The sequence below is a fragment of the Mustela lutreola genome, chromosome 4, assembly GCF_030435805.1.
Source record: "Mustela lutreola isolate mMusLut2 chromosome 4, mMusLut2.pri, whole genome shotgun sequence".
NCBI classification, from domain to species: domain Eukaryota; kingdom Metazoa; phylum Chordata; class Mammalia; order Carnivora; family Mustelidae; genus Mustela; species Mustela lutreola.
In genome coordinates, this window is record NC_081293.1 from 186,714,989 (window position 1) to 186,742,831 (window position 27,843).

Below are 27,843 nucleotides of genomic sequence, written 5' to 3' on the forward strand. Positions count from 1 at the left end.
AACAACTGCACTTCTTTTTTATATATTTGAAAAACTAAAATGCAAAGAGGTTAAACTTGGTCAATGTCATACAAATGAAAGCAAAGCAGAGCCCCCCCACCCTCCAGATACTGCAAACCGCAGCATGTTGCCATGGGGGGGCTACAGAATAAGGAGGAAAACATTCCAGTGAGAGACCTACGTCTGTTCCTGACACCCCTTTCCTTTAAGGCCCTAGACTACCCTCTGGCCATCCGAATGGGGATAAAAGCCCAGATGGAGTGGGAAAACTCTTGGGGGAAAGTTGCAGAGCGTAGGGAAGAAAACCACCATCGTCCAAGCTCTCAGCCTGGGCTCAAGTTTGAAAAGTGATAGGGAACGAAGCTCAAGCAACTCTTAACCTACTTCTCCTTGGAATTCTCGGTGTGGTGTATCTGTTTTATGCAACCAGGAGAGGGGGTTTCGTAAGAAGGGAGGAAAGCATGACATTTTGACATTATTAAAGGTCGAGAGACTGGACAGTAGAAAGTGAAATCACTAGGAAGATAACCTAGAAAATGTGAGAGTTGGGAGTAAGAGAAGAGAAATAGGACGGGTTAGCAGTTTCCTCTGCTCAGTGGTTCAGTGAACAAAGACTTCTGCATTCCAGCCAGCCTCAAGCCAACTCTGATGTTTCCTTATCTGACTCTGAGATTCAGCAAATGGCTTTTTTTTTTTTCCTGTTCTGTGGATGTAGTAGCTATTCTCTCCTGTCCTTTTTAAAATATGAACTTTTAAATTTCTCCTTGAATGGAAGTAATGCATGCTCACTAAAATCAATACAGAAAGCCCAGAAAATATTATCCATAATCCTGTCACTCAGAGGTCATCACTCTGGGATACAATAACAATGAAAGCCTTAACAAGACAAATATTCATAATTTCCTGAGTGCTTAGGTACTTCTGGTATCCTTGCAATTGATTTTAGGGTCTAGAATGATGACCTAAAAATTGTAATCTGTGAATCAGAATCTGGACAGATTTCTGCCCCAGACATGAAACAGTCTTCTGGAGGCCCAAGTGGTCTGATAGGAATGCTTTTCTGCCTGATGTTCTCAAAAAGGTTTGTGTGTTAGCGACCATCAGCTTTATTCGTTCTCAGGTAAAGTATGTATGATGGATCTTCTTGGCTACTTGAGAGCTAACTGTCACAGTTTACAGAGGCGTACATGTAAATTTCTCCTCTGGCAGGGTTTTTGCTACTCCCAGATAGTGTGGCTTCTAGTAAAGTGGAGCTTATTGGTAAAGAACAAAGGAAAAGAGAAGGGGTCGATTAAAGCACATCAAATCTTACTTTCTAACTAAAGGGCCAGTATTAAATAAATGAAATAAACAGATTCTTTACAGCACACTGGACAAATTCATAAAAATGTTAAAACAAAAATACTTGATGTGACTCGTGGGAGAACAGAATGATAGCATTTTTAGAAAGCATCTCCAAAGATCAGCTCGTTTACTTTGCTGCCCAGCACACAAAGGTTAAACTACCTATGACCAGTTTGTGTTTTCTTCAATCATGAAGACTGGAGATTCTGGGAGTTTCTCAACAATAAAATTCTTCAACTCAACCCAAAATGGAACCATAAAAAAAAGACATATCAAAAACATTTCCCTTTCTCTTACTAAAAGTCCCTCTCTTCCTGGAACAAAAATCAATTTACTTTCATCCTTTACCACGAAGACTTCATTTATTGAAACCGATTTTAGAGTGCTGAATCAGATTCAGCTTGTAGTCAAACATGACAATTTATGCTTTTTTTCATGGCTCCGTGTCTGACTCTGCTTTCCCCAAGGTAACAAGCAAATCCACACAACTTAGCAGTGGGAGATATCTTGTGTATGTTTAAATTGTGAATGTTGTGAAAGATGGCGTATTACGGTGAACATATCTTGATTGTAGTTCAAAATACAGTGGTTTCTCTGCAGATTTGTTTTGTTGAGTTAGAATGGTCCTAAACTGCAGTGGGAGAGGAGGGGATACAGAATCATAGCTCTCTGCTTTTAAAAGGCTGCAGAGAGCTTCTGGTTCTGGGCAAGGTAAGTAAACGCACACCATTCTTTCTCCCCCCAGTGAATGCAGTTATAAAATCTGGACAGGATTCATAAAGTAGCTATTCGAGAACTCTGAAAAGTAAATGATAGCAGCAGATAAGAGAAGAAGATTAGAATATAAAATACTATCAAGTGGTGGTAAGCTCTCTTTTTCTCTCCAATACACCCTTCCTGCAGACTCCAGGAAGCACAAAGCCTGAAATGAACACCAACTGTAGGTAGAGAAATCTCAAAGAGAGCCCTTGAGCTCTGGATTAAGGAAAAGAAAGGGACTCTGAATGCTAAGAAAAAGGACTCTGAATGCTAAGAAAAATTCAGATCTATCTTCCCCTTACTATTTTCTTACACCTCAGCATTCCCCGCAGAGACACTGATAAAGGCCTTCAGGAGCTTACAATTGTAATGGAAGAGAGCTCGCTCTCTGATAAAAGGAGCAGAGATCCCAAGAGGATGGGATAAACAAACACTGCTTTTATGCTCCTTCTTTCTGTCACATCATTGCTTGGCTCTAGACAGGAGCACAGTTGCGGGAAATAGGCAGTAGAGCGAGGTAACTAAAGCCTTAGATTTCTGGCTGGAAGTTGGAAAAGGGGAGCCTTACGGAAGAGCAAAGGGCTGGGATGACAACAGAGAAGGAAAGGCTCAGGACAACAGCTCCATAAAGATGTTTATGAACTTTCAGGTTCATCTTCAGGCTTGCACATGGGTGAGTCTGGCCCTAAGCTTCTGTACAGTAGACTTTAGGAACCGAACTACAGGATAGAAAACTCAGATCCCACACTGGTAACTTGGTAGTGCATACACACCAGACAGAGATATGAAGAGCACTGCAAAGACTTTGAAAACAGAATTAACACTGTAACTACAACTTTCAGAAAGTGAGCCAGAACTTGTGGCCTGAACTCAACTGAGTCAACTGCCTACTTAAATATTTAAACTTCTCGGGGCGCCTGAGTGACTCAGTTGGTTGAGCATCTGCCTTTGGCTCAGGTCATGATCCTGGGGTCCTGGGATTGAGCCTCATGTCAGGTTCCCTGCTCAGCGGGGAGCCTGTTTCTCCTTCTCCCTCTGTTCTTCCCTAAACATCTATTGCATCTCTCTCAAATAAATAAATAAAATCTTTAAAAAAAAATTAAGCTTCTTCTTTAAAGACGCTTAACTGGGGCCTGGGGGTGGGACCAAATAAGCCCAAAGAAAGCAGGAAAAAAAAAACAAAACATAAGGTCATAAATCAATGAAATAGCAAACAGAAAGACAATTGTGGAAAAAAATCAATAAAAACAAAAGCTGATTTTAAAAAAACTAATAAAATGGATAAACCTTCTCTAAGAAGCACAAAGAGAGAAGATCCAAATTACTAAAAACAAGAATAAAAAGGAACTATCAATGCAGATCTCAAGGACATTAAAAAGATAGGAAATACTCCCAATAATTTGACATATATTAACAATGGAAATAAAATGAGCAACTCCTCCAAAACTTCAAAAAGCTACACAAACACACACACACACCCACTGAAACTCACCTACAACGAGATAGATAACCTGAGTAGTCCTACAACTCCTAAAGGAATTGGCTTACAGTTAAAAAGGGAAAAAAGCCCTTGAGACCCAGATGGTTTCTTGTCAAGTTCTAACAAACATGCAGAGAACAAATGACTCCAATCCTCCCTAATCTCTCCCAGATATCCTACTAAAGTACTTTAATAAGTAAATCTACAACTAACAATCATACTCCATGGTGAGAAAATGGAATGATTTCTCCCTAATACTAGAAGCAAAGCAAGGATATCCACTATAACCACTTTTACTCAGCATCATACTAGAAATCCAGGCTACTGCAATAAGGCAAAAGAAAAAAATAAAAGGCATATGGATTGTGAAGAAAGTAAACCACTCCTACTCACATATAAAAGCGTGACTAGTTAGAAAATTCCAAGGATGCAACCAAACTCCTAGAACTAAAAAGCAACTTCAGTAAGGCTACAGGATACAAGGTCAACACAAGAAAACCCATTGTAGTTTTATATACCAGCAACCAGAACTGAAAACCAACACATATCTAACACAAGCACATATCTAACAAGGTATGTACAAGATCTGTATGTTGAAAACTACAAAACAGTGATGCACAAAATAAAGGGAGAGACAATTCAGTAACCATGGACTGGAAGTCCCATCGTAGTAAAAACGTCTATATCTCCCAAACTGATCTGCAGATTCCATACAATTCCAAAGTTCTAGTAGAATTTTTGGAGATATAGGCAAGCTTATTTTAAAATTTTTGTGGAAAGGTAAAGGAGCTTGAATAGCTAACAATTTTTAAAATAAAGAATAAGGTGAAAAAGTAACACAATTAGATTTTAAGGTTTGACATAAAAGTACAATAACCAAAAGAACATGGCATTGACAAAGACACAAATACATAGATCAATGGAACAGAATACAGAGTGCAGAAATCTATATTAATCCATCCTTATCATATCTATAAACCCCCATATATACATTCAATTGATTTTTGATAAGGATGAAAAGGTAATTCAATGGAAAAAATAGTCTTTTTAACAAATGGTGCTGGAACTATTGAACATCTAATGCAAACAAAACAAAACTCTAACCTAAACCTCACATCTTATACAAAAATTAACTTGAATCATAGAATTGAATGCAAAATGTTAAACTCTATAACTGCTAGAAGAAAGCAAAGGAAAAAGTATTTAAGACTTGGGATTCAACCAAGAGTTCTTGAATATAACACCAAAAACACAAATATAGAGAAATTGAATAATTTGGACTTTGTAAAGAGAATGAGAAGACAAGATCTATACTGGGGCACATCTCTAACAAAGGACTTGGATCCAGAATATATGACACTCTCAAAACTCAATAGGGAAAGGCAAACAGCCCAATTTAAAAATAGGCAAAATACTTGGGCAGATGCTTCATTGAGTAGTATATAATAGATGGAAAATAATGAAAAGACACTCATTAGAATGATTAAATGATTAAAGTTTTAAAGTGCTAGCAATACTGAGTGCGGGCAAGGATGTAAAACAAATGGAACTCTCTCTCTCAGACATAAGAAATGCAAACTTTGCACTCTAGAAAATAGTTCGTTGATTTCTTATGAAGTTAAACATACACTTACCCTATGACCCAGGAATTCCCTTCCTAGGTGTTTAACCTAGAGAAATGAAAATTTATATTTACACAAAACTTGATAGCAGCTCTATTCCTAACTGCCCAAAACGGAAAACAACCAGATGTCCTTCAACAAGTAAATGGGTAAATAAGTGGAAGCTGCCATACAATAGAATACTACTCAGCAATAAAAAGGAATATGTGATTGACGTAGGCAACAACTTTGATAAATCTCAAAGACGTTATGTGGAAAGAAATCAATTGCGAAGGGTTACATATTGTGTGATTCCATTTATGTGGCAATCTCAAAAATACAAAACTACAGTGATTGGTGGTTGGATGGGAGGGTGGATGGGAGATGCAGTGAGCAGGCAGCTTTCTGGTGTGTTAGAACAGTTCTGTATCCTGATTGGGGTGCCGGTTATAGGAATCTACACCCATCTTAAAACTCCCAGCTGTATACCAAGAAAGTCATTGACTGTATGTTAATTTTAAGTACTAAAAAAATTAAAACAAATGTAATAAATACCCAAACAGTCATTCACATGGAAGTACAACCAGAATCTGTGCTAAGATGCTTATCATATGGCACTGTATTGTACTATAAGCAACAAAACAGGTCTATTTCCTGGCATGTCCATTTCTCTAGGACAGAAACCTTAGCTTTATAATCTCTGTATCTCCAGGATCCCACAGAACCCTGGTAGTTAAAGAAGGCACTCGATATTTTTTCAAAGATGAAACATAGACTAAATTGGGTATAAATGGTTTACATTATTTCATTTTGGTGGGGAATAGGCACAAACTGGAATTTAATAAGCAGTTACTGAAGGATAAAAGTTTTACAAAGATATTTTACAATTACATACCTTTGTGTTATTTTTGGCATTAGCTGAACAGGAGCTGGTAGTTGGAACATTTAGCATTCATATTCATGATTTCATAAAATTTATAATATTCATGCATTTATAAAATTCAGTGTGCACAGGTGCCTTTCAGCAAGGACTTTACTATGAAGTCACTTAATTATAAAGATTTTTTAACTGAAGTATTGTTCCAATAATTCACTAAGCTACATACATAAGACTTGTGGTGAAACATTATATTTGTTTAGTTTTGTTATATTGGATAAAGCCCTAAATACTCTTCAATAAAATTCAGGATTCGTATGTGGTCATATATGACCAAAAGTAAAATTTCAGAATCCTTTGGATAAAGATGAAATTTCCCATATGCACAGACATTAGTAGTTGCAATTCCTGGGAACCCACGCCTTGCATGGCTATTGTCATGACCTTCTCCCAACCAAAAAAAATTTTTTAGAAAGCTTGAGAGAAAGACCATGTAAGTTGCTTTAGGAAACCAATGTTTACTACAGAAACAGCAGAAAGATAAGCTTCTCCTCAGAAGAGATCATCTATAGAGGAATTTTTCTGAGCAGAGAATGGCTGAGCAAGAGACAAAAAGAGAAAAAAAAAAATCAGACAAGCTTAGTCCAAGATACTGGGGTCCTGACTTTCATGAGGACCCAAGCAACATTAATGTGATTATTAAACACTGCTGACAGTAGCAAACAGCAGCATGAGAGTGGGTCAAAACTGTTAACCACGACCTTAATATGTAAAGACACTACTTGTTCTTGGATTTTACCTTAGGCTCCTTGGCAGTTGTGACAGTGTTTTCTTATCTATATATATTTTTTTAATAGGCTAAGTTACGGGTGCCTGGGTGGCTCAGTCTGTTAAGTGTCTGCCTTTGGCTCAGGTCATGACCCCAGGCTCAGCGGGGAACGACCTCTCCCACTGCCACTGCCTCTCCCCCTGCTTGTACTCTCATGCTCTCTGTCAAATTCATAAATAAAATCTTGGGAAAAAAATTTTAAAGTTAAAAATTAAAATAAAATACTCTAATTTAGTAAGTGTTGTTACATAAGTATTTCAGAGATATGGAAATACAAAATTTATAATATGTAACATTTAATATATTATATATAGATATAAAATATTTTAGATCAACATTCAAGTTTTAAAGTGGCCACACTTAGTTGTTCCACCGTTACAGAACAGTGACAGTTTACCCTACTGTAGTATGCACACCCGGAACCAAAAAAAAAGAGCCGTGTTTAAATTATACAACTAAAACTGTAATAGACATGGGATAGATTCCAGTGCATCTCTATTGGTGATATTCTTGATTCTTTGAACTCTGAAAATCACTGAAAGCCATTCCTTGGACTCCCATTTGTTGAAGAGGCCTATTGTAAAATGTAGGATATACCTGCAGAATAACCTCCAAATTGAAAATTAAATGTCATTTTCCTGTTGATTTTCTGGCCTCAATTTTAAGTTCCAAGAAGGCAGCCCAATGGAGACACTGGGCTCGCCTCTAGATTCCAAGCACAAAATGGTGGACACAGAACATGTACAAAGTAATGTTTTGTGAAAAATGAATGAATGAGTGTGTATCTGTAGGACTAGGACTGAAAGTAGGATTATATGATTGGACTTTAGGAATAATTTTGGCATATTCCTAAATGAGAGACACTGTACAGTTCAATTAGAGATGTATTCTTCCATTCATTCATTCTGCCAACTAACGACTCTGTTTGGTTTCGGAATATTTTGTGTTAAGATCTGTGTTCAGAGGTGGGGACACAAAAATTCCTAAGAAGATATGGTCAGTGATCTCAGGTAGTCTAAGTCTAGTGCACAACACCCCCCACCCCCTGCAACACACACATGAGCTAATGTAATTAATACCAGCCTATTAAACCTTGATAACTATAATACGTATATCAATAGTGGACCCAGTGAGAACATAACTACCCCAACAAGAATCAACAAAGAATTCCTTGAGAAGTCAATGATTCAACTAGGGCGTAAGAGGAAGACAGGCTCCTCATAGATGAAAGTGGCAAACTGTAAATTGTTAAAGGTGTGAACTCTGAAGCCAAGCCATCTGAGTTTGCATCCCAATCTACCACTTGTCAGCTGTGTGACCTTGAGCAAGTTACCGAATGCTTCGTGCACCAGATTCCCCACAAGACCACGGATGGAGATAATAGCACATGTGACATAGGGCTGTTGGGGTAGTAATAATTTCAGTAGTTAATACCAAGCATCTGTACCAGTACCTAAACCTGAACAAAAGCTAAGTATCTGAAAGGAAAAGGGCAATAAAGAGGCAACAAGACGAAAAAGAAATCCCAAGGTGCTTTAAAAAAAAAAAAAAGATATTTTTTCACTAGAAAAAAATAAAAGCATAGAACACATCAAGTACAAATTATTAACTGTGAATGAAGTGTGTTTTGCTAACTCAGAGAGTTTTCAGTCATTCACTTTTTATTACAACCATGGATTTTCCACCCAAATAATGCCCGGATGCATATGCAAGCACTCAAAACTCCACACTTAATTTGAGGGGGTCCATTCACAAATCAAGGGCAGTAGGCACACTCCTTCAACATCATCCCAGAGCTACAGATAATGGCATGGCCAAAGGGCTATCACAAACTTTCCATAGAAACCAGTGCTTAGTTTGGAATTTTATACAACCCCACGCAATTATGGGCCCTAAAGTAACTCATCAAAAATTGACACCTGAACCCTTAGAGGACCGAGACAAATCGAACGCAAAGAACTGGACAATTCCATCTCAAATCACAGAGAGGCCCCTGGCCATTGGGGCTGGCGGGTCCTTGTCTGAGAAGCAGACCTGAGAGGGAAAAGGAGGCAGGTAGTCTAACCCTCAGGAGGACAGGAGGGTGCTAGACAAAATGTAGAAATGGATCGGCTTTGTACTCACGTGGTGAAGGAGCCAGGGGGGGCAGACACTCTCCGCAGGTCAGCAGCTGGCACCTGATGGATACTAGAGGCAGCAGGGAATGAGCAGCGAAGACAGTCAGCACAACAGCGTGGACAGACAGGGAACAAGCCAGGAGAGAGAAAGAGAGACACACAAGATTTAAACAGAAATTAAATGAGCGCGTCACCAAACAGTGAATGAAAAGAAAAGGAAAATCCAGCCAGCCACGGACATAATCCAAAAAGCCGGTGATAGCAATGAAGCCAACAGGACACATGGCAAGGGCTGGCTCTAAGGCAAGCCACGGACCGCAGCACAGGGCAGGGCACGGGCAGATGCTGCGAGAGCGCGGACACTGGGCAGGGCTGCAGGCGGGCAGGAGGCATCTTCATGTTCCTCTCTTGCTCTAGGTCATTGGAGACATCCAAAGAGAGGATGTGCGTGCGCACGCATACAAATACACACACATGTACGTGCGCACATACACACACACACACACACACACACATACACTAGAGGGGGTAGGCTGGCATAGTAAACTCATCTTTGAGGAAAGTCAAGGTAAATTTAATCCTTTAACATAGTCCTCTTGATTCCAGATCTCTGTAGGAAATTTGTGTCAAAAAACAACCATCTTGAAAAAGCGTGGCTCAACCAAACCTTTAATGACTCTGAAGGTAATACCAAGAAAGCCTAAATTCATCACAGTGATGTCGTAATTCCACACATACTCTTGGTAGAAGAGGGGGACCATAGACTTCACCCTTTTCTCTCTTCTTTTATAAAGGAAAGGAACTTCAGTAGTTATTAGAAAAGATGAAACACAAAATTTAAGAAACTAAACCTAAAATTTGTTGTCACATTTACAAAATGATTCTCTCCACTCTCCCAGAGGATTTGAAGAGCTTTGCTGTAACTGTGGTAGGCACAGCCATCCCTCTTTTCTGCTGGGTATATAAATTCACACATAAAGTTACCCGTGGTTCAACTCCTTGTGTTCCTCAAAGGACTATCAGTTACAACCAATAATACTTCTGAGCACCAGGATGAAGGACTCCAACCCATTGGGTTGTGCAATTCAAAGTCTTCCAACTAGAAATCTTGCCCCTGACTAATATGATTGCCTTTCCCAGTGGAATCTTCATTACCAGTGAGCTCAGGAGTCACTTGGCTTAAGATCTCCCTAACCACCTGAGAAATTTTACATTTCTGCTCTCTTTCAAAGGTGCTTTTTGAAGAGCATCATCAAGTTTACCTGGGCACCATGTTACTAGCACATGAATATGAAGCTAGATGAATCTCTGCTATTACTTTTTGGGGGAATGATATTCACTGCGGTTCTTATTTTGAATAGATTCATAAGCCATGATAAAATGAGATATGCTCCTGTCCCAGAGAGATGGGGGTCTACTGAACACAACAGGTCTAGCCCTTCAGTTTCTATATGGTAATAGCAAATGGGATTATAGACTAAGAAGAATTATTTGGAAATAAATGTTTTTGTATAAATGAAGATCTAGTGGCATCATGATGGCCTACTATTTAATAATTTCTCATGGGAATTCCCTCACGTATCCAATCCATGTGAACCAAATCTTGAAATTCTTGAGTATGTATCTTCCATTTATTCACACCAAGTGTCATCAAGATGTTACCTATGTTACTTTTATATTCATGGATTTTAGATCTATGTTATTTTAGATGCAGTCTCAGAGCAATGTTAATAGATACAGGATTACCGATCCGGTCCATGTGCAAGTCAGTTATTCAACAGCTAATCATATCTCAGACATACTGGTAGGCACTGAGGATCCTAAGAGGAAAACTCCAAGCTGGAAAGAGAGACAAGTAAACCAAGAACTATATTATTCTTGGTAGATGGTGTGATGAACGTAACCTAGAACCCCAACAGAGTATCTAACAGAATCTAGAAGTAGACCTAGAAGTAGATCCACTTTCAATCTAGAAGTAGATCGAAAAGGACTCTTAGGGAAAGTGACATTTCAATGGAGTCTTGAACTTCAGCAAGAGTCAACCGACAAAAAGGCAGGAAAGAAGGCCGTGCAAGAAGAGCAAGAGACATGCAAAAGATGCCAGTGCTCCAGATGAGCGATGACCTCTGGAGCACAGGAAGAAGATGATGATGGCAATGATCAAAACGTTCTGTAAGGCTAAGGAATACAAGTTTAACTTTTCTAGAAAGATCCTTCTGATTAATCTATTGGAAAAGCATTGCATGAAGGGCAGTGACACCGGAATCAAGAAATCATGAGCATCATTTAGTGATGACAGGGTGAGTGAGTGAACTTAGATGGCCTTTGAACAGAAGCTGTATTACTAGCAGAGTGGGTAAGTGGTGTGAATTAAAGATATGGGAAATAGGGGTGCTTGGGTGGCTCAGATGGTTGAGTGTCTGACTCTTGGGTTTGGCTCAAGCCATCATCTCAGGGTCATGGAATCAAGCCACAAGTTGGGCCCAGCCCTCAGCGGGAAGTCTGCTTGAAGATGCGTTCTCCCTCAGTCCCTTCCTGCCCTTTATGAAATAAATAAATCTTTAACCACCCCACCCTCCAAAAAAGACGTGGAAAATAAATAGGAGGTAGGCCTCCAAGGCCACTTGGATGTGTAACAGTGTGGGTGACTCGGAGGACTCCATGGCAGGGGCATGGTTCCTTATAGACAAATATGAATGAAGAGGGCTCACTGGTTGATGAGCAGAGAAAGCAATGGGAGCAGAGTTAATAAGGCCATTTTCAGCCTTCAGTCTGAGGTTGCTAGGGGATATCCAGGTAAAGATATCAGCTGAGACATCTGGGTGTGAGTCTCTGGCTGTTAGAAGGAATGCCAGGCTAGAAGACACAGATGTGAAATTACTCCATTATCAGTCACAAATGAAATCTGGGGTACAGATGTGATCTCCCAGAGAAAGGCAAACCTGTGAGGAACACCACTGCTCAAGTGGAAAAGGAAGCCAGCTGTTTAGGGAACCACAGTACTTGATTCTCAAACAGACACAGTTAACTCCGTACCCCCACCCCCCAATCCTCATCAAACACAGAGGTTTCTAAATGAGTTCTCTAGACTTTACAAAGCAGTTCTCTTTCTTCTGAAAGAAGACAGGCAAATGGAACAGAGGTAACAGGGAGTCATGGAACACAAGGAGGGATGAGAGAGAAAGAGAGAATGAAAGAGGAAAACAGGGAAGGAAGGAAGGAAGAAAATAAATATCTTCCAATTATCTCTCCACCATGGCTGTGCAAGTGAACCTGGCACAATTGTGGCCGAAACAGAAAAGCCTAGAGGACTTAGAAAGTTGAAGAAAACTTGTAGAAAGGTCTTCATGGCCAGGAAACCCTCAAACTGGAAACTCCATCTGGAAATCCAGTGGAAGAAGTCAGATTTCAAAACAAGGATTTCTAGTAAAATAGAAGAAACCTAATTGCCGAGGGTGAACAGAGCAGTCAGGGTTTAGTTTTTAATACTCGTGACAAGATAAGATGATGTTTGGCTTTCCTTTGAAAATGTGCTATCTGTATTGATTTTCTAACAAATATAGTGTTTCAATAGTTATTTATCATCGGTAGCAGTGAATATCTTGGTTAAGTTTTACAAGTGTCCTTTTTGGAACTGAAAAGCTTGTTAACATCCTTCAGGGATTTCCTGAGACCAGAGGCTGCTTAGGACACACCACTGCCCCCTGGTGGGAAGGAATGATTTTTGACTTGAGGCTGTTTCTGGAACACCCCACCCTTATATCTATGGCATCGCATCATACGTCGTATGTAGTCTAAGTACGAAAAGAAAACAACTATTTGTATTTGTTTTCATATGTGAAGAAAGCCCAAATGAATTCTTCACAATATAGCTGCTGAGCAAATACAAATTCTTTCTCAGTTCAAGACCAAGAACTGTTTGAAACTAAGCACCCGGAAACAATTTCACGTCTGATAAGGTCATCAAATATAGCACCACCAGGAATAGGGATGGGAGGTCGTTGCCTGTAGATATTAAGAACTTTTCGTTTTATTACAGTTTCTTTACTATCTCCAAATGACCCAAAACAACCTGAGCTGCTATATTGTCTCCAAGATGGCTTTTCATTTAGTATTTCAGAGCTTTCTCCCCAACCACTGGTTCAGGGATTAACACTAATGTTTCTAGAGAGCATCTGGTCAACTGTATATGGTTGTTGACATCCTACCTTTTTCACATATAAACTGGCCAGTTGAATATTCAGCTTAATGGGAGTTCAAGCAAGGAGAAAAGAAAACCAGGGAGGAATGAGCTAGGAGTTTCACTAGCTGCAAAATGTAAACAAAGTAAGGAATAGAACTGACAGGCTGTCTGGATAATGATCTGGGGAAAGTGCTGAGTGACTCTGATGTCCAGAGAGACTCCAGGAAAGGGGGAAGCAGAGGAGAGAGGCTTTCTCATGCCAGCTTCAGACTCAGAAGCAGATACCGAAAATGCAGACACTGGAAGAGCCCCGTCTAATGCTATTCCTCAACATATGCCATCTCAGAAAGAGAGGTGAAGTCAGGTTCTGGCAGTGAGCTATGGCACCTGTGTCACTGGTTTATTCTAGGCACTCCTGTAGATTGTCAAAGCATGCCCTGCTTCATAGGCACTGCAGGAAGCCAGCCATTCAGGACACATCATTAACCATGCACCACAGGCCACAAACAGGAGGAGCGCATTGGAGGGTCCCCCCAGGGACAGAATAATGACCCAAGACTCAGCCCAGAAATGACCCTACCTTGGGTTAGACTAACCATATGGGCATTATATAGAGAAGATACTCAAAAAGAGGCCCTAAATTGCCATCCTTCCCCATGCCCTTCTCCAACCCCAGATAGATACTGCTATTAAAACAAACAAACAAACAAACAAAAACAATTAGATGAAGGGGAGCTCTAAGAGGAATATATACTCTAAATATCCAGTTATTATCTCCTTATCTCAAATTGGTTCATCAAAACACCTAAGGAAAGAAAGGGTTCAAGAGGGATACAGTTTATTTCGGTATGGAATAGTAAGTTAGGTTGTATCTAGACAACAGGATGCCCCTCAGAATGGCAAAATTGGGTTGAAGCACCAGCATCCATGGGATCCCAATACGGGGGCACCAGGAAAGTAACTTACTAACATTCAGAAGGGGATGCAATTGTGGAGAGAGGGTGAGCTTCAAACACCCAGCTCTGCCCACCTCCCGCTACTGGTGAAACCAACACTCTCCAAGTGACCTGGGTAGAAAAGAGGCCAGCAGCTTGCCTTCTTAAAACAAAACAGAACATTCTTATCTTGATGCATTTTATGACCCTAGAATCACTCTTAATGATTTTCTGTTGTTCCCAATAAGTCTATACCAAAGTGGTCGATGAAGAAGCGTTATCTACCTTGTGTACAATACAGTAGTTATTTCTAAAGTTAGAGTGTGATCACTGTGTAATAAATATGAAGAAACATATGTCAGAGAGACCAAGGAACTGCTGTTTCTTGGACTTTGTTCCTTTTTCACAGTAAGGCCCCTAGACCAAGCACATGCTTGGCGCTCTCTTCATGGTCTTTGTGTTCACAAAGGTAGGCAAGGGGCAGACTCACTCATTGAGTAAAGGCATGGATGTTCTCCTCTTGCTCTTCTGTACCATGTTGGCTTGATTCCTCAAGGAGATCCGAATCATAGCTGGGGCCAACCTACAGGGCTCCCCGTCCACTTGCATGGGGATGGACTTGTAAGTGAGCAGCATGACCTCCCGACACTGGTGTAGCCTTTCCCCATGGCCCCCAACTTGCAGGGCAGCCTGTGAATTCAAGAGTCCAAAGGAAGCTGGAAGTTAGTTCTTAAGAGTCAGGAAAGCTAGAACCCCCAAGTGCGCTCTGAATAACCCAAAGGCCTTTGGTAAACATAGTGAAAGTTGCTAGCCAGGAGTGGACTGGGAAACCTCAGGTAAGTCACCTTAACAAAATAAACTAAAGTCTCAACTTCTTATGAGCTTGACCAAAAATGCTCAATAGCCAATTTTTGGTGTTACTTATTTTCAGTCTTAATTTAATCACATTACTTTGATACAGAAGTTGCTCTTTGTGCTATTTATTCCCACTGAATAACCAATGTAAGGAGAAAAAAAAACTATAAAGGACATAAAGCACAGGTTAAGGGAGATTTTTCTAATTAAAATATAAACATATATTATAATATGTATTCTTTAAGTATAAATACATAATATAGCTACCCAACATATTTATGTATACATAACATATATCTTATATATGTATATGCTATAATATGTAACTATAAATTATATATTAAATATATTCATATTTATATTGGCAACCCGCCCTTGTTTAATTTTCAAACTTGGGGGAAAAGTTTGGAAAAAAGGAAAAAAGAAAAAATCCTTCTTTTTTCTTTTTACCAAAAACCTCCTCAAACCTAATATTTAATCTGTATAAGACCAAAGAAATGCAAAATAATATTAATTACTCAATTACAAACATTATAAAAGGTACAGCAGCTTTGAGGATCAAAATCAGAGCTCAGTTCACCATGGTGGCCAAAGAATGGAAAAGTCAATCTAACATGAAAAGCCTGTTGTTAAGAACAACAAAGTAGCATTAACTTTCCTGAATTAGTTAAAAAAAATATGTATATACATACATGTATATTTATATATGTTAAATTATATACTATATGTTTTTATGTTGTGTATGTTATTACATATATAGTATCATTTACCTTTAGGGATGAATGAAAATTATACATATTTGGTTTTAAAAGAGTACACAAATTATACAACTTGATGACTATTTTATACACATATGTGAATCACCATCCTGATCAAGCTTTAGATAATTTATAGTTTTCCATGTGCTCCTTTCCAGTCTTTTTATACCCCTCCCACAAACCAGTTAGCAACCAATAGTCTGACTCCTATCATCATAGATTCAATTTGTTTGAACTTGAAATTCATGTAAACCATAGGAGTAGCTGACTCTTTTGTGTCTGAAGTTTTTTGTTCATTATTTTTAAGTACTATATAGCAAAATGTGTATATTTGTTCTTTAGCTGGTAAACATTTGGTTGTTTCCAAGTTTCCAGTTTGTAGCTATTGTGGATATAAACTTTCTTGTATGTATCTTTTGCTAGATACTCTCTTGGGTACATACAATGAGAACAATTGTTACGCTGTTAAGCTGAGATGTATAATTAACTTGAGCAGATACTGCTAAATAATTTTTCAGCAAGGTTATATTATGTATTTTGAGTTATCAATTAGCTTATAATAAATATTAAAAAAGAAGTAAAATTGTAACTTGCTCAAAATTTCAAAGATTAAAACATAGTATCAACCTGTTTCTGTATGTCTCATTTCCATGAATGGGGAATAAACTTTGTTAAGAAATTTGTGAAGTCAATCTCCCCTTATTTCGTTGCCAGATATGTGTATTTTCTGATGCATTGAATTTCTTTTTTTTTTAATACTTGTATAAAAATTAATTTGAGTAAAAGAAACTTAATTATCTATAAATCCAAAGAGAAAAGAAACACAAAGGGACAAAAAGGACAGAAAGAAAAAAGAATAAAAACTGAGAACTACTTATAGAACACCTGTAATGTTAAAAGCATTCCATTGTGAGCTTTACATACAATTTTTTTCAATTAGTTGGGAGAACAAGAAAGCAGAGGAGGATGCAGTCAGAATTTACTAAAGTTCTTTTTGGTCTATTCCCCGATCCTTTGTTATGCAGCTGGAAGTTTTTCTTGGGTGTACTCAAACGATCCACTTAAATCACTTAGATTAGAGCCACTCTCTCATGTCCAGAATTTTTCTAATATATTTCCCTTGCCTTCAAGTACTTCTCAGCTGAGAGCTCTACGCCTTCATCCAGTGTTCTGGAAATGCCATTTCTTCTCCTCCCCTTGGTCACCCTTGACTAGGCCTAATCACAAATAAAAATGCAGAACCTGCCAGGTGAGAACTTCTTCCTTTGACTTTGACAGAATTGAAAACTGTTTTAAATACTTTCCAACCCTTTGGTATGAGAAGGCATACACGGTACTGTAGAGCATTTTTAAGTCATCTTCTCAGCCTCAAATTAGAGCAGCAGCAAATACCACAAACACGTAAACAGCTGTCCCACTGGCATTTCAAAATCAACCCAAGATCACTGCGAGGCACAGGAGGAATTATACTACATAGCTTTTCAGGATAAAGACAGTTCTATTATTATTAGCACAGCCACGCTATTTTTGGAACAAGTTAGAGTAAAGGTAATTCTTATTTTATTTTCTCAGTGTTCCAAGATTCATTGTTTATGCACCACACCCAGTGCTCCATGCAATACCTGCCCTCCTTAATACTTTAAATGCTTATTAGAAATGCTTATTTTTCATCACTCAGAGTGGTCTAAGCTTAACCATAAATATCCCCATGATTTGCTAGAAGGAATCATTTACTGGTGATAATATCGTGGTTTATTCGTGACAGAGATTGAATTATCTATTGTATCTAGCATCTATCACTTTTGTGAAAATTTCAAACATTGCCCTTCTGGTAGCCCGGGCCCTGATAGGCAAACAAAGACATCCCCTGAACAAAGTATATTCACTGCCATCACTGCCCTGCTGCCCAGACCAGAACAACTTCCCTTCATGCCACAGGTGTGGCTTGAGACCTTGTGTCTTGCCACACTACACTCCTCCCCGTGATACTTGTCTCCAAGCTTCATTCTCTTTCTTAGTACCCAAGCCCTTACTCTACTTGCCGTCAGATGGGAATGATGGGCAATCCTGGCTGGGTGGGAGCAGAGAAGAGGACATAAAAGATTTAGGAACAAAATCAGCAGATGGTACGCAAAAGCCTGAAAACCATGCTGAAACTATAAAAGTATAAAACTTTGCTAAGAGAAATGAGAGAACAGCTAACTGGAGAAAGATATATTTGTAGATTAGAACACTCACACTGTAACATGTCGATTCTCCCTACTCTAAAGATTCAAAGCAATCCCAATTAAAATCCCAGCAGTGTTTGTTTGTTTGTTTGTTTGGTCAACACAAACTGATTCTAAAATTTATGCACAAATGCAAAAGACAGAATACCCAAAACATTCTTAGAAGGGCAAAGTGGAATGATTCATGTTACCCGTTTGAAGACTTACTATGAAGCTACAGTAATCAAAACACTGTGGTACTGCCATAAGGATAAAGAAATAAATCAGTGAAACAGGATAGAGTCCAGAAACAGAACCACATTCAACTGAAAGGCACTGAAGTAATTCTATAGCAAAGTCTATCAGCAAATAATGCTGGGAAAAAACTGGGTAAATGTATTTTTTTTTAAAGATTTTATTTATTTATCTGACAGACAGAGATCACAAGTAGGCAGAGAGGCAGGCAGAGAGAGAGGGGGAAGCAGGCTCCCCGCTGAGCAGAGAGCCCGATGCGGGGCTCGATCCCAGGACCCTGAGATCATGACCTGAGCCGAAGGCAGCAGCTTAACCCACTGAGCCACCCAGGCGCCCTAAGGGTAAATGTATTTTTTAAAAAACAAATCTTGGGACGCCTGGGTGGTCAGGGGGTTAAGCCGCTGCCTTCGGCTCAGGTCATGATCTCAGGGTCCTGGAATAGAGCCCCGCATCGGGCTCTCTGCTCAGCAGGGAGCCTGCTTCCTTCTCTCTCTCTCTCTCTGCCTGCCTCTCAGTGTACTTGTAATTTCTGTCAAATAAATAAATAAAATCTTTAAAAAAATAAAAAAAAATAAAAACAAATCTTAATACATACTTTACACAATCCACACAAATTAATTTGGGCTGAATTACAGACTTATACACAAAAGCTAAAACTACCAATCTTTAAAAATCAAACACAGGAGAATATTTTCCCAACCTTTCTTGGAATAAGCAAGATTTCTTAAGAAAGGCACAGAAAGCACTCACATGAAATAAGCCTACCTCATAGAATTGGAATTCAGAAGAATGTTTAAAGTTCTGCTTGTCAAAACAAACACTAAGAAAATAAAAAGATGAGAAGAGATAGAGAATATATTAGCACTAAATAGATCTGTCAAAAGACTTGTATTTGGAATATATAAATAACTCCTGAAATTCAACGATAAAAGATTAAACAGCCTATTAAAATATGCAAAAAACCCCCCACAGTTCAAAAAACCAAAAAACCATGCAAGGTAACGATAAAGTTAAAACAACGTGTCCTTACTCACATAGGACATAATGGGATGGATAAAACACACATGATTTCTTTCTTTCTAGGGATGAAATTTTATTTTCACCTTCCCTTCTGTTTCATCAAGGTGTAATTTTAGAATAGCTTTTTGTTTCTATCTGTGAACACATTTCCAGCACCTGTGGGATGTTGTTACATCTTAATAGGTATTCATGTTCATTGTTGTTGGGCAAGTAAACAGAACAAACTTTCTAGAAAGCAGTTTTATAACTGTTATTAAGAGGCTTTAAAATATTTATGTCATTAACAGTAATTTCTTCTGTGGGGATATGTCATCAGATAGTATTTTAAAATGTGAACAGAGGTTTACGAGTAATTATTACAGGATTATTTACACCACCATGCATCCAAAACCCTCAATATTTCATAAAGGAAGCTTTTCATAAAGGAATAATTATTATATAAATTGAGATATTTATATATGAAAGAGTAGACAGCCACTTGTGCTATGGGTTTAACTAATACAATTTCTTATAAGTTTAAAAACAGACATATAGCAATTGGAAGAAAACATACCAAAATATAAATAGTTACAGATCATTTAACTATGACTGATATTTTTATTTTTAGTTCTTCGTGTTTTATCAAAATAAGCACACATTTAATATTTTTTTCCTGAAAAAATAAAGAATATACTCTCTGGTGTATATAAAACTTCAGCCCTGGGAATTTCTCCATGTGATTTCTCTCACCAAATAACCTTTAAGCTTTTCTACTTCATAAATACAAAAGAGCTTACATATTTTAATTTCAATTAACATAAAGAAAACTGGCTCCACTTTCTTTAAAGTTCAGGAGACTGAAATCTTTGGATTTCATACTGCATAGCAAATTCGGTGACCAGTGCCTCAATCTGTATAATGCTTTGGTCTGTCCTAGAGTTTTAGATTACTTAGAAAAAGACTCAACATGAAAAGATCTCCAAAACCATAATGGAAAAAAACCTGAGGCAGAAATAAATACAAATTACAGTGTCTGATTCTGGTCTGCATAGAATCCAGAAAGGGAATCAGGCGGCGCCTGGGTGGCTCAGCTGGTTAAATTTCTGATTCTTGGTTTTGGCTCAGGTCATGTTCTCATGGTGGTGAGGCTGAGCCCCTGTTGGTAGGGAGACAGTCTCCTAAGCTCATGGTGGAGAGATTAAGCCCCTCACACTGGGTAAGGAGTCTGCTTAAAATAATCTCTCCTTCTTCTTCTACTGCCCCACCCCTCAGCCCATTTGCTTGCATGCTCTCTCTCTCTGAAATAAATAAAATCTTAAAAAAGAAAAGAAAAAGGTAATCAGGTTACCAAGAACTCAATGAAGAATCATCTTAATTCTAGGAATGCATTTCAACCAGGGAAACAAACTGAAGACTACTCTTTTGAAGTTTGCAATCACAAGATAAAGAGTCTAAAAGAAACAGTGTTTTTTTCCCACCCAGTAATTCTGTTTGAGTCTCTCTTCAAGTGCCACTCTGAATATTTTAAATTCACAAAAATATATACATATATCCAAATAACCACAGTCTTCTGTTTATGCAATCATGTTACACAGATGTCGTTTTCAAATAATTTATGCTCTTAGAAACATAATCAGCATAATAGTTTCAAGAAACATGAGACCCAAGTCCTGGAAATGAAATTCTTTCTTCTAGAACAATAGTGTATTGTTATATGAGCAGTCAGGTAAGATGTGAATGAAAACAGAAACATATGCCCATATTCTTCAGAGAGCATAGGATGTTCAAAACTGTGCAGTATACACTACATTTAACTCTGCTTTCTTGAAGTAGAATTTTTTTTTTTTTTATCTTGGAAGCAATCTAAAGTCACTAGAATCTGAGATCCACATTTGATGCTAGCTGCTATGTATTTTTACATGATTCATATCATATAAGGAGAAGAAATAATTGATGTACCTTTGGTATTCCATTTTCTCTTCACCAGCTTCTATCAACTATTATTCTTCTCCTTTTCCTACTAATGGGATGGGCGGGAAGGAGATCTGAGAGACCCCCAAACCCTCTCCCCCAACCTGGAAGGATCCCATGAGCTCTAAACATATATTTCAAATTGTTTCTATCTCCCTAGGTGCCTTATAGGAGTTTCAAATTTAACTTACATAAATTGAGCACTGGGTAATATATAGAACTGTTAAATCACTATATTTTGATATACTTCTATATAACCATCATATATATATAGAAGTGTTAGATGAATATATATCTATATATCACAATATATAGAACCATTAATAACACAATACATAGAACTGTTAAATCACTATGTCATTCACCTGAAACTAACAACACTGTATATTAACTAGACTGGGATTAAAATAAAATTTAAAAATACAGTTAAAAAAAAACCACAACTCGTTTTTTGGCAATATTATATTTCTTTTATATTCTCCACATCTCTAACATATTCACCATTTACCTCATGGCCTACCCTCGCTGGCCAGGATTCATGTATAGTCCTTTTTCACCCTCTACAGTAAGTCACCGTGACTGAATAACCCTTGAAGTTGCGCATCGCCCCCCGTCATTACCACTTTCTTCCCCGGATTCCAGGCCTCCCATTGCTGCCCCTGGGCTTCAGTACCAACATCTTGCTTTGTCTCTCTGCCTCCAGGAGGACAGATTCTGGTCACCTTCCACCCAGACATCCAGGCAATCTTTCTAAACTGCAAATCTGATTCTGTCTCATTCCATCTCTCCCAACCTTCTTGCTTCATGGTTACAAAAACCTGGTCCTGTCCTATCCTTTCTCCATAGCAGCGTCTTTCTTCAGCAGATGTGCCACCGCTGAGCCATCATGAGAGCTCGGGGACACCACGTTCTCTCAGGCTCATTCCCCCACAGAACGGACGCTCACAATCTCTTCCGTAGGCACTCCTGCCTCCTCTGTGCAATTTTTGCTGATTTTCCCATTTAATAAGCACTGTTTGGTTTCAATTCTTCCTAGCTCTACACATGCCTTTCTCCTAGAATTTGTGAGGCCAGAACGCAGTAATTGCTTTTTTGTGTGTGTCCTCCCATAACACTGAACTGTGGGCACCCTGAGGACAGGGCTGGTCTCTGGGTCCATTTCGTATCTGTTTCATGTAGCAGAGTGTCATTTATGAATTCAATAAGAATTTGTGGATTAGTAAGTGTTCAATAGATATTTATGACTAACATTACATGAATGAAGACAGGGAAACATTTTAAATGACAAATATTACCTGAAACTTATAAAATTCCTATTAACTAGAGAACATCAGTATGACCTGTATTTCCCATGGGCTGCTTGGCCTTTCATGATCCAGAACCCCGAGTTACCCAGGGTCACTTCCACTGTACTTGACTTGCTAAGTATTTGTAAGTCCACCCAGATTTGAGGGGAGGGTACACAGACCCAAATTTGGAATGGCAAGCATCCTAAAAACTCAAATCCGTTTAAAACAATGGTCACCATCCAAAGATGTTAGTAATTACTTATTTTGAAGACATATAAATAAAACAAATCTGTTATCCTGCTTTTCCTATACCAATTAGGTAACCAAGCAGCCAAATGATGGGTGAAATTGCTCTTTATAGAAATATTCCAGTTAATCAGTGAAAAAGGATAGAATTAGAATATCACTACTCTGCCAATCTCTAATGATTGCTGGATCCAGACAATGCTTATCAGGGACCACTAGTCACACCGGAGAGACAACTAGATATTACCTATCCTCTTCCAGAAGAAGGAAACACTAGCCACAAAGTAGATTTGGGGGCTGGGAGGATCTGCATCCAACCAGCAACTTAAAGGAAACAGCAAGGGAGAGGATCATGTTAGCGGACAGCTCAGGAATAATCAGCACAATTCAAACTCAGGGAAGCGTTACAGGACGAACAGCCTGGTTTCTTCAATAAGTAAATGAAGAAGGTAAAGAGACGGGCAGAAACCTGTAGATACATAAGAGTCATGTTAATCAATTACAACAAATAAATTTTACTTGGATCCTGGTTCAAACTCTCAGAGCACAAGGAAGCAAGGGACATTTGCAAGACAACTGGATGTTTGAGCACTTGGTAAATGGTAATATTCAGATGCTACTGCCTTAATTTTTTTCAGATATAAGGCATATAGTTGTGTTCATAAGTCTTATCTTCTAAAAACACATACAGAAGTATTTATAAGTAAGTGATACAATGCCAGAGATGTGCTTCACATTAATATAGGGGCGGTGGTCAAGGTAAGGACAGAAAGAAGATTGCCTATGTGTTGAACATGACATACTGTTATAAGCTAGGTGATGGCACGTGAGGGTCAATATATTATTTTGTCTATTTTTATACTGGGCTTTTCTCATAACAAATACTTATTTAAAAGCACATTTTGCTATTTCCCCATTGACCGTGGAACAAAAGTCAAAACCTCTAGATGAATCCTGTAATCACTCCATGATCTGGTCCTTGCCTAACCACTCTCACTTTTCACCTCCATAAAATGAATTACTGTTCTCACAGAGGACTAGGATCTCTCGTACTTCGGAGTGTATGGAAATTTCTCTTTCTACAGAATGCCCAATCCTCCTCTTCTTCTCCTGGCAAAATGCATTCACTCTGCCACATTTGCTCAAACCAGCTACAGGTACCAACTCTCTGTTGTGTGGAAGACACACACTGGAGTGATGGATACCCACCACCTGCCACTCCTGGCTGGCACTCCACCCTTTCCTGCCCTCCATGCCCTGTGAGCCTGACCTACTCAGACTTTATCAGTAGCCACTTGTCCCCTGGGATCTGGTTAGACTTCTCCAGAGGTAGGCACCAGTGGAAGATCTTCAGGGCCAAGAAGAGTGGGGTGGTCTATCTAGGGCTCTAGTTCCCTCCCTGCCATGCTGGCAATGACTCACTGTTTCCACTCAGCAAACACTACTCCTATCAGGTGGTCCTTCCCAAACAGTCCTTCTTCTGGTGCAGCTGACTGCTTCTTTACCTTTGGACGTTCAGCTCAGGAATACACCACCACCCATCATTCCTTTTCACAAACCTACTTCACTATTTGCCGGGTCCCTCTACAAACTCTCCTCCAGTTACCCTGTGTCAGTTGGCTATATCTTTCCTGTCCAGACACTATGCATTTGTCAACAAAAATAACCCAAGCAAGACTATAAAAAGGACCTGACATAGATATGGGTTGAGAAATTATAGAAGATGGAGAATCAAAAAATATTTTATAGAGAAAAGTCTGTGCAATGGTCCTGTGGTGCAAAAGCAGCAAGAAATGTTCAAAGCTAAGCTTGACTTGGAAGGCTACCTGAGCTAGAAAGCAAAGAGGGCAGTGGAAAGGCTGGAGAATCAGAGAGAAACAATCTTGCAGGCCTACATTTCGATTTTGATACTGAGAGCAGTGGGGAAGTATCTAATATTCTCTTTGCCCCTCAGTCCCCCCACCCCAAGCCTAGGTGAAGGATCATCTTCTCTTCCACATTCCCTAACAGTCTTCTGCCACATTGTCAGGCTCTGACACACCGGTAAATACTCCATAAATATTCACTGAGTCCATGAATAAATGAATGAGTAAAACACATGGGGCCAGATTTGAGCCATTTTTTTGGTTGCTTCTAAGAATTCTTCCTTGCACAGATCCTTCTTGAATTTATGCCTACATTTGGTCTCAGCAGGGTCTTTGCCTATAATTAGCATACAGACCTTGGGAAAGAAAGAGCTGAACTTGAGCTAGGACCTGAAAATAAGATCAATGCCAGAACAATCTTCACCACTCAACAATCATTTCACCCCAGAGAGGGCAGACTTCAGGAGCGCCATCACCATCTCGGGTGATAGACACTCTTGCCACAAGCACAAGAGGCTATTCTGCCTGATCTAGTAACCTGAGGTGATTCAGGAAAAGTCAGTAGGGATCCACAGGATGAATGACAAAGAGAGCTGTTTTGTCTTGTTTAGAGCAAGGAATACAACCCTTTTACCTTCAAGGCATGAGGCATAGCACAAACCCCATACGAACCAGGGATTGCAAGGAAAAACTTTTAACTTTTCCACTTTTCTTTTTATAAACTGATAAGGTGGCCTGATTTACATCAGGTAAGATGATAAGTGTAATTTTTAAATGGTTTCCTCATCATTCAATAAGTTGAAATACATAGCTAAAACCTGCTTGAAATTTCCCTTACACTATAATTCACAATTTAATGCAAGCAAACAAAATTAAAATGCAAAGGTGATCTCAACACTGTAACAAATGAATATTCATCATTGTCACAATAGTGATGTCTTTCTTTATTCAGGTATTTTGTGATAACGGAGACAGCCACCTCATTCTTAAGCAGGCATGAAAAAGAGGAATGCACAGGACCACTTTCCTTTCTACCTAAACAAAGGTAGGTCCTCAGTGAAACAAAAAGCTATCAAATGGCAAGGTTTCTGCAATGCTGCTGAGATATGTCTGGGGCACAATGCTCTTTAATTTCCCTAAAAATGCTGCATTTCATTCTGGTAGAAAATTAATCAGGAAAATTAACAAATAGTATTTATTTTTGAAAATCAAACAATTGAGCATCAATCACCTTGGTGACATAAAGAATTATCTTCTGTTCTTGTTCTCCCCAAGCAATTCTATATTGCATAAAATTGATCAATTTGTAAAGTAGGAGAGGAAAATGTAAGGCCACAACCCAGAAAGTCTACGAGATGAATAAACTCCGGAACTAAAATGTATTTCATTTCAATAAAATATTGTATTGCTCACCAAAGAGGCCATAGTGAATCCAATGACTTCAATATAACCATCGTCATGACGCTGAGGTTCAAAGTCATGGTGATCTCCTGGGTTCCCCCAGGGCATTGTGCCGGCACAGTATCTGCAAGATAAGATTAAAAACAGAATTAAATTTATTCCATCACTCTTACGATTGTCATTAGGTATTACCTTAGAGGGAGATCCAACGTGTATCTTGCCTAAGAACAGTTTTCTGTTCTTGGTGCATACCTTCTGATTGAAAAAAAAAAAAAAAAAAAGTGGACTTTCGTTTCCAAATACCCATCTGGGAAAATGGGCCACAATTTTATAGCAAAAGCCTCTCATGGTAGCCAAGTGCCTCCTAACTCATTATTTATTAACATTTATCCCTCAGTGATCCATTACATCTATTTTCTATTATATGCCATGAGTTACCCATGGGCAGTTCCAGAATTTGGTCTTGGAGGAAGACACTGCATGCCAGGAAATGGAGGTGGGTACACAGTATGGTCATTATGTACATAGCTAAGATAACAACCACTGGGAAGGTAAGCAGACAAAGGTAGGTGAGGAAGAGTGAGACAGGTATGAAGAAAAGATGAGAGATGGAGAAAAAAGAAGGAGAAATAAAGGAAACTGGAAGAGGAATGATGAGAAGGGGAGCAAGAGGAAAAACAGAGAAAAAAAATTAAAGGAGCTAATGTCTCCTGACAAAATAATGTTTTCTGAGAATCAAGGTCTTTTATGGAAATAATGAAGATGAAAATCCTTCTGGAATAGGATTGTAGGTGACTATACTGAGCTTTGCCAAAAGTAATCAGGAGACTGTTTTCCTAGCCTTAGATTTACATACAATTCTCATTTTGATTAAATTCAGTCTAAATAGAACTTATCTGCAGATTTTGTGTCTGGAGTTGTGTGGTTTGCAAGTAACAAAGGGTCATAGATTCATCTCCTCCAAAATCTTGGCTTGGGAGCCCAGACTTTAATTTTGTACCACTGAGAAAATGTGCTTATTTTGAGTCTAGTTAATCTTAAATATCCCTTTCTCCTGAGGTATATAATAGCACCAAAGAGAGTTGACATCCTGGCTAGAAAATGCTACTCTAATTGATCCTATTTCTTTTTTTCAAAGCAATCATCTAGCAACAATTTTGAATGAGTTCCATGCTAAAATCAGTTTGGATGGTTTCCTAACAGCTTTCGGGAAACTGAGAACAGGGATTTATTCAAGTCTATTATTCTTGGGAGGTAGGGGCAATCAGTAATTGAGAATTGTATTAAAATGTTCCAGTAAATAGGGGCGCCTGGGTTTCTTAACGATGGGTAAGTGCATAGCACACATGCCATGTCGCATTAAAAAAAAAAAACCCACCCACTACAGAGAACACTAACAAACTGAGAAGGAAGACAAAAGGATCAGACCTGGAAACCCCTAACGAGCCAGTGAGATACCTTACTTTCACTGTTTGTGCCCTGGACATTTTCTGTAATGAAAACCGATAACCTCAAGCCAAACGGAGTGCACATCAAACCAAAGAAAAAGGACGAACAGAGCTTACCTGGGTATATTTAAAAATACTATACACTGGAACTTCAGTTCCTGAATCTTTGGAGTGAGATCTGTTCCATCACACTGCAACAGAGAAGAGAGAGGGATTGGAAGTAGTCATGAGTCTAATATATATGTTATATATAACTACATATCTATATATGTGTAGATATTAATATATATATAATACATATATGTATATGCACATATAATATATATGTAATGGTCTTCCCCTTGCCCTCAGCTCTGCTTGAGTGAACACCTGTGACTACAACTGAAAACGTTATTGTGATTTTAACTTCAGCAGACCCAGGGTT

At 38.7% G+C, this 27,843-nt stretch overlaps 1 protein-coding gene across 4 annotated transcripts in view; it reads right to left on the reverse strand.

Moving 5' to 3' along the window:
* The window catches only part of DGKI (diacylglycerol kinase iota), a 436,523-nt gene that overhangs the window by 134,799 nt on the left and 273,881 nt on the right, over nucleotides 1-27,843 (reverse strand). For all 4 annotated transcript variants that reach the window (XM_059171955.1, XM_059171954.1, XM_059171956.1 and 1 more), the window contains exons 18-20: nucleotides 27,537-27,610; nucleotides 25,984-26,095; nucleotides 14,616-14,815 (exon numbers count right to left, since the gene is read on the reverse strand). In XM_059171955.1, coding sequence (XP_059027938.1) covers nucleotides 14,616-14,815; nucleotides 25,984-26,095; nucleotides 27,537-27,610 — 386 coding nt within the window. The remainder of the gene's footprint in view (nucleotides 1-14,615; nucleotides 14,816-25,983; nucleotides 26,096-27,536; nucleotides 27,611-27,843) is intronic.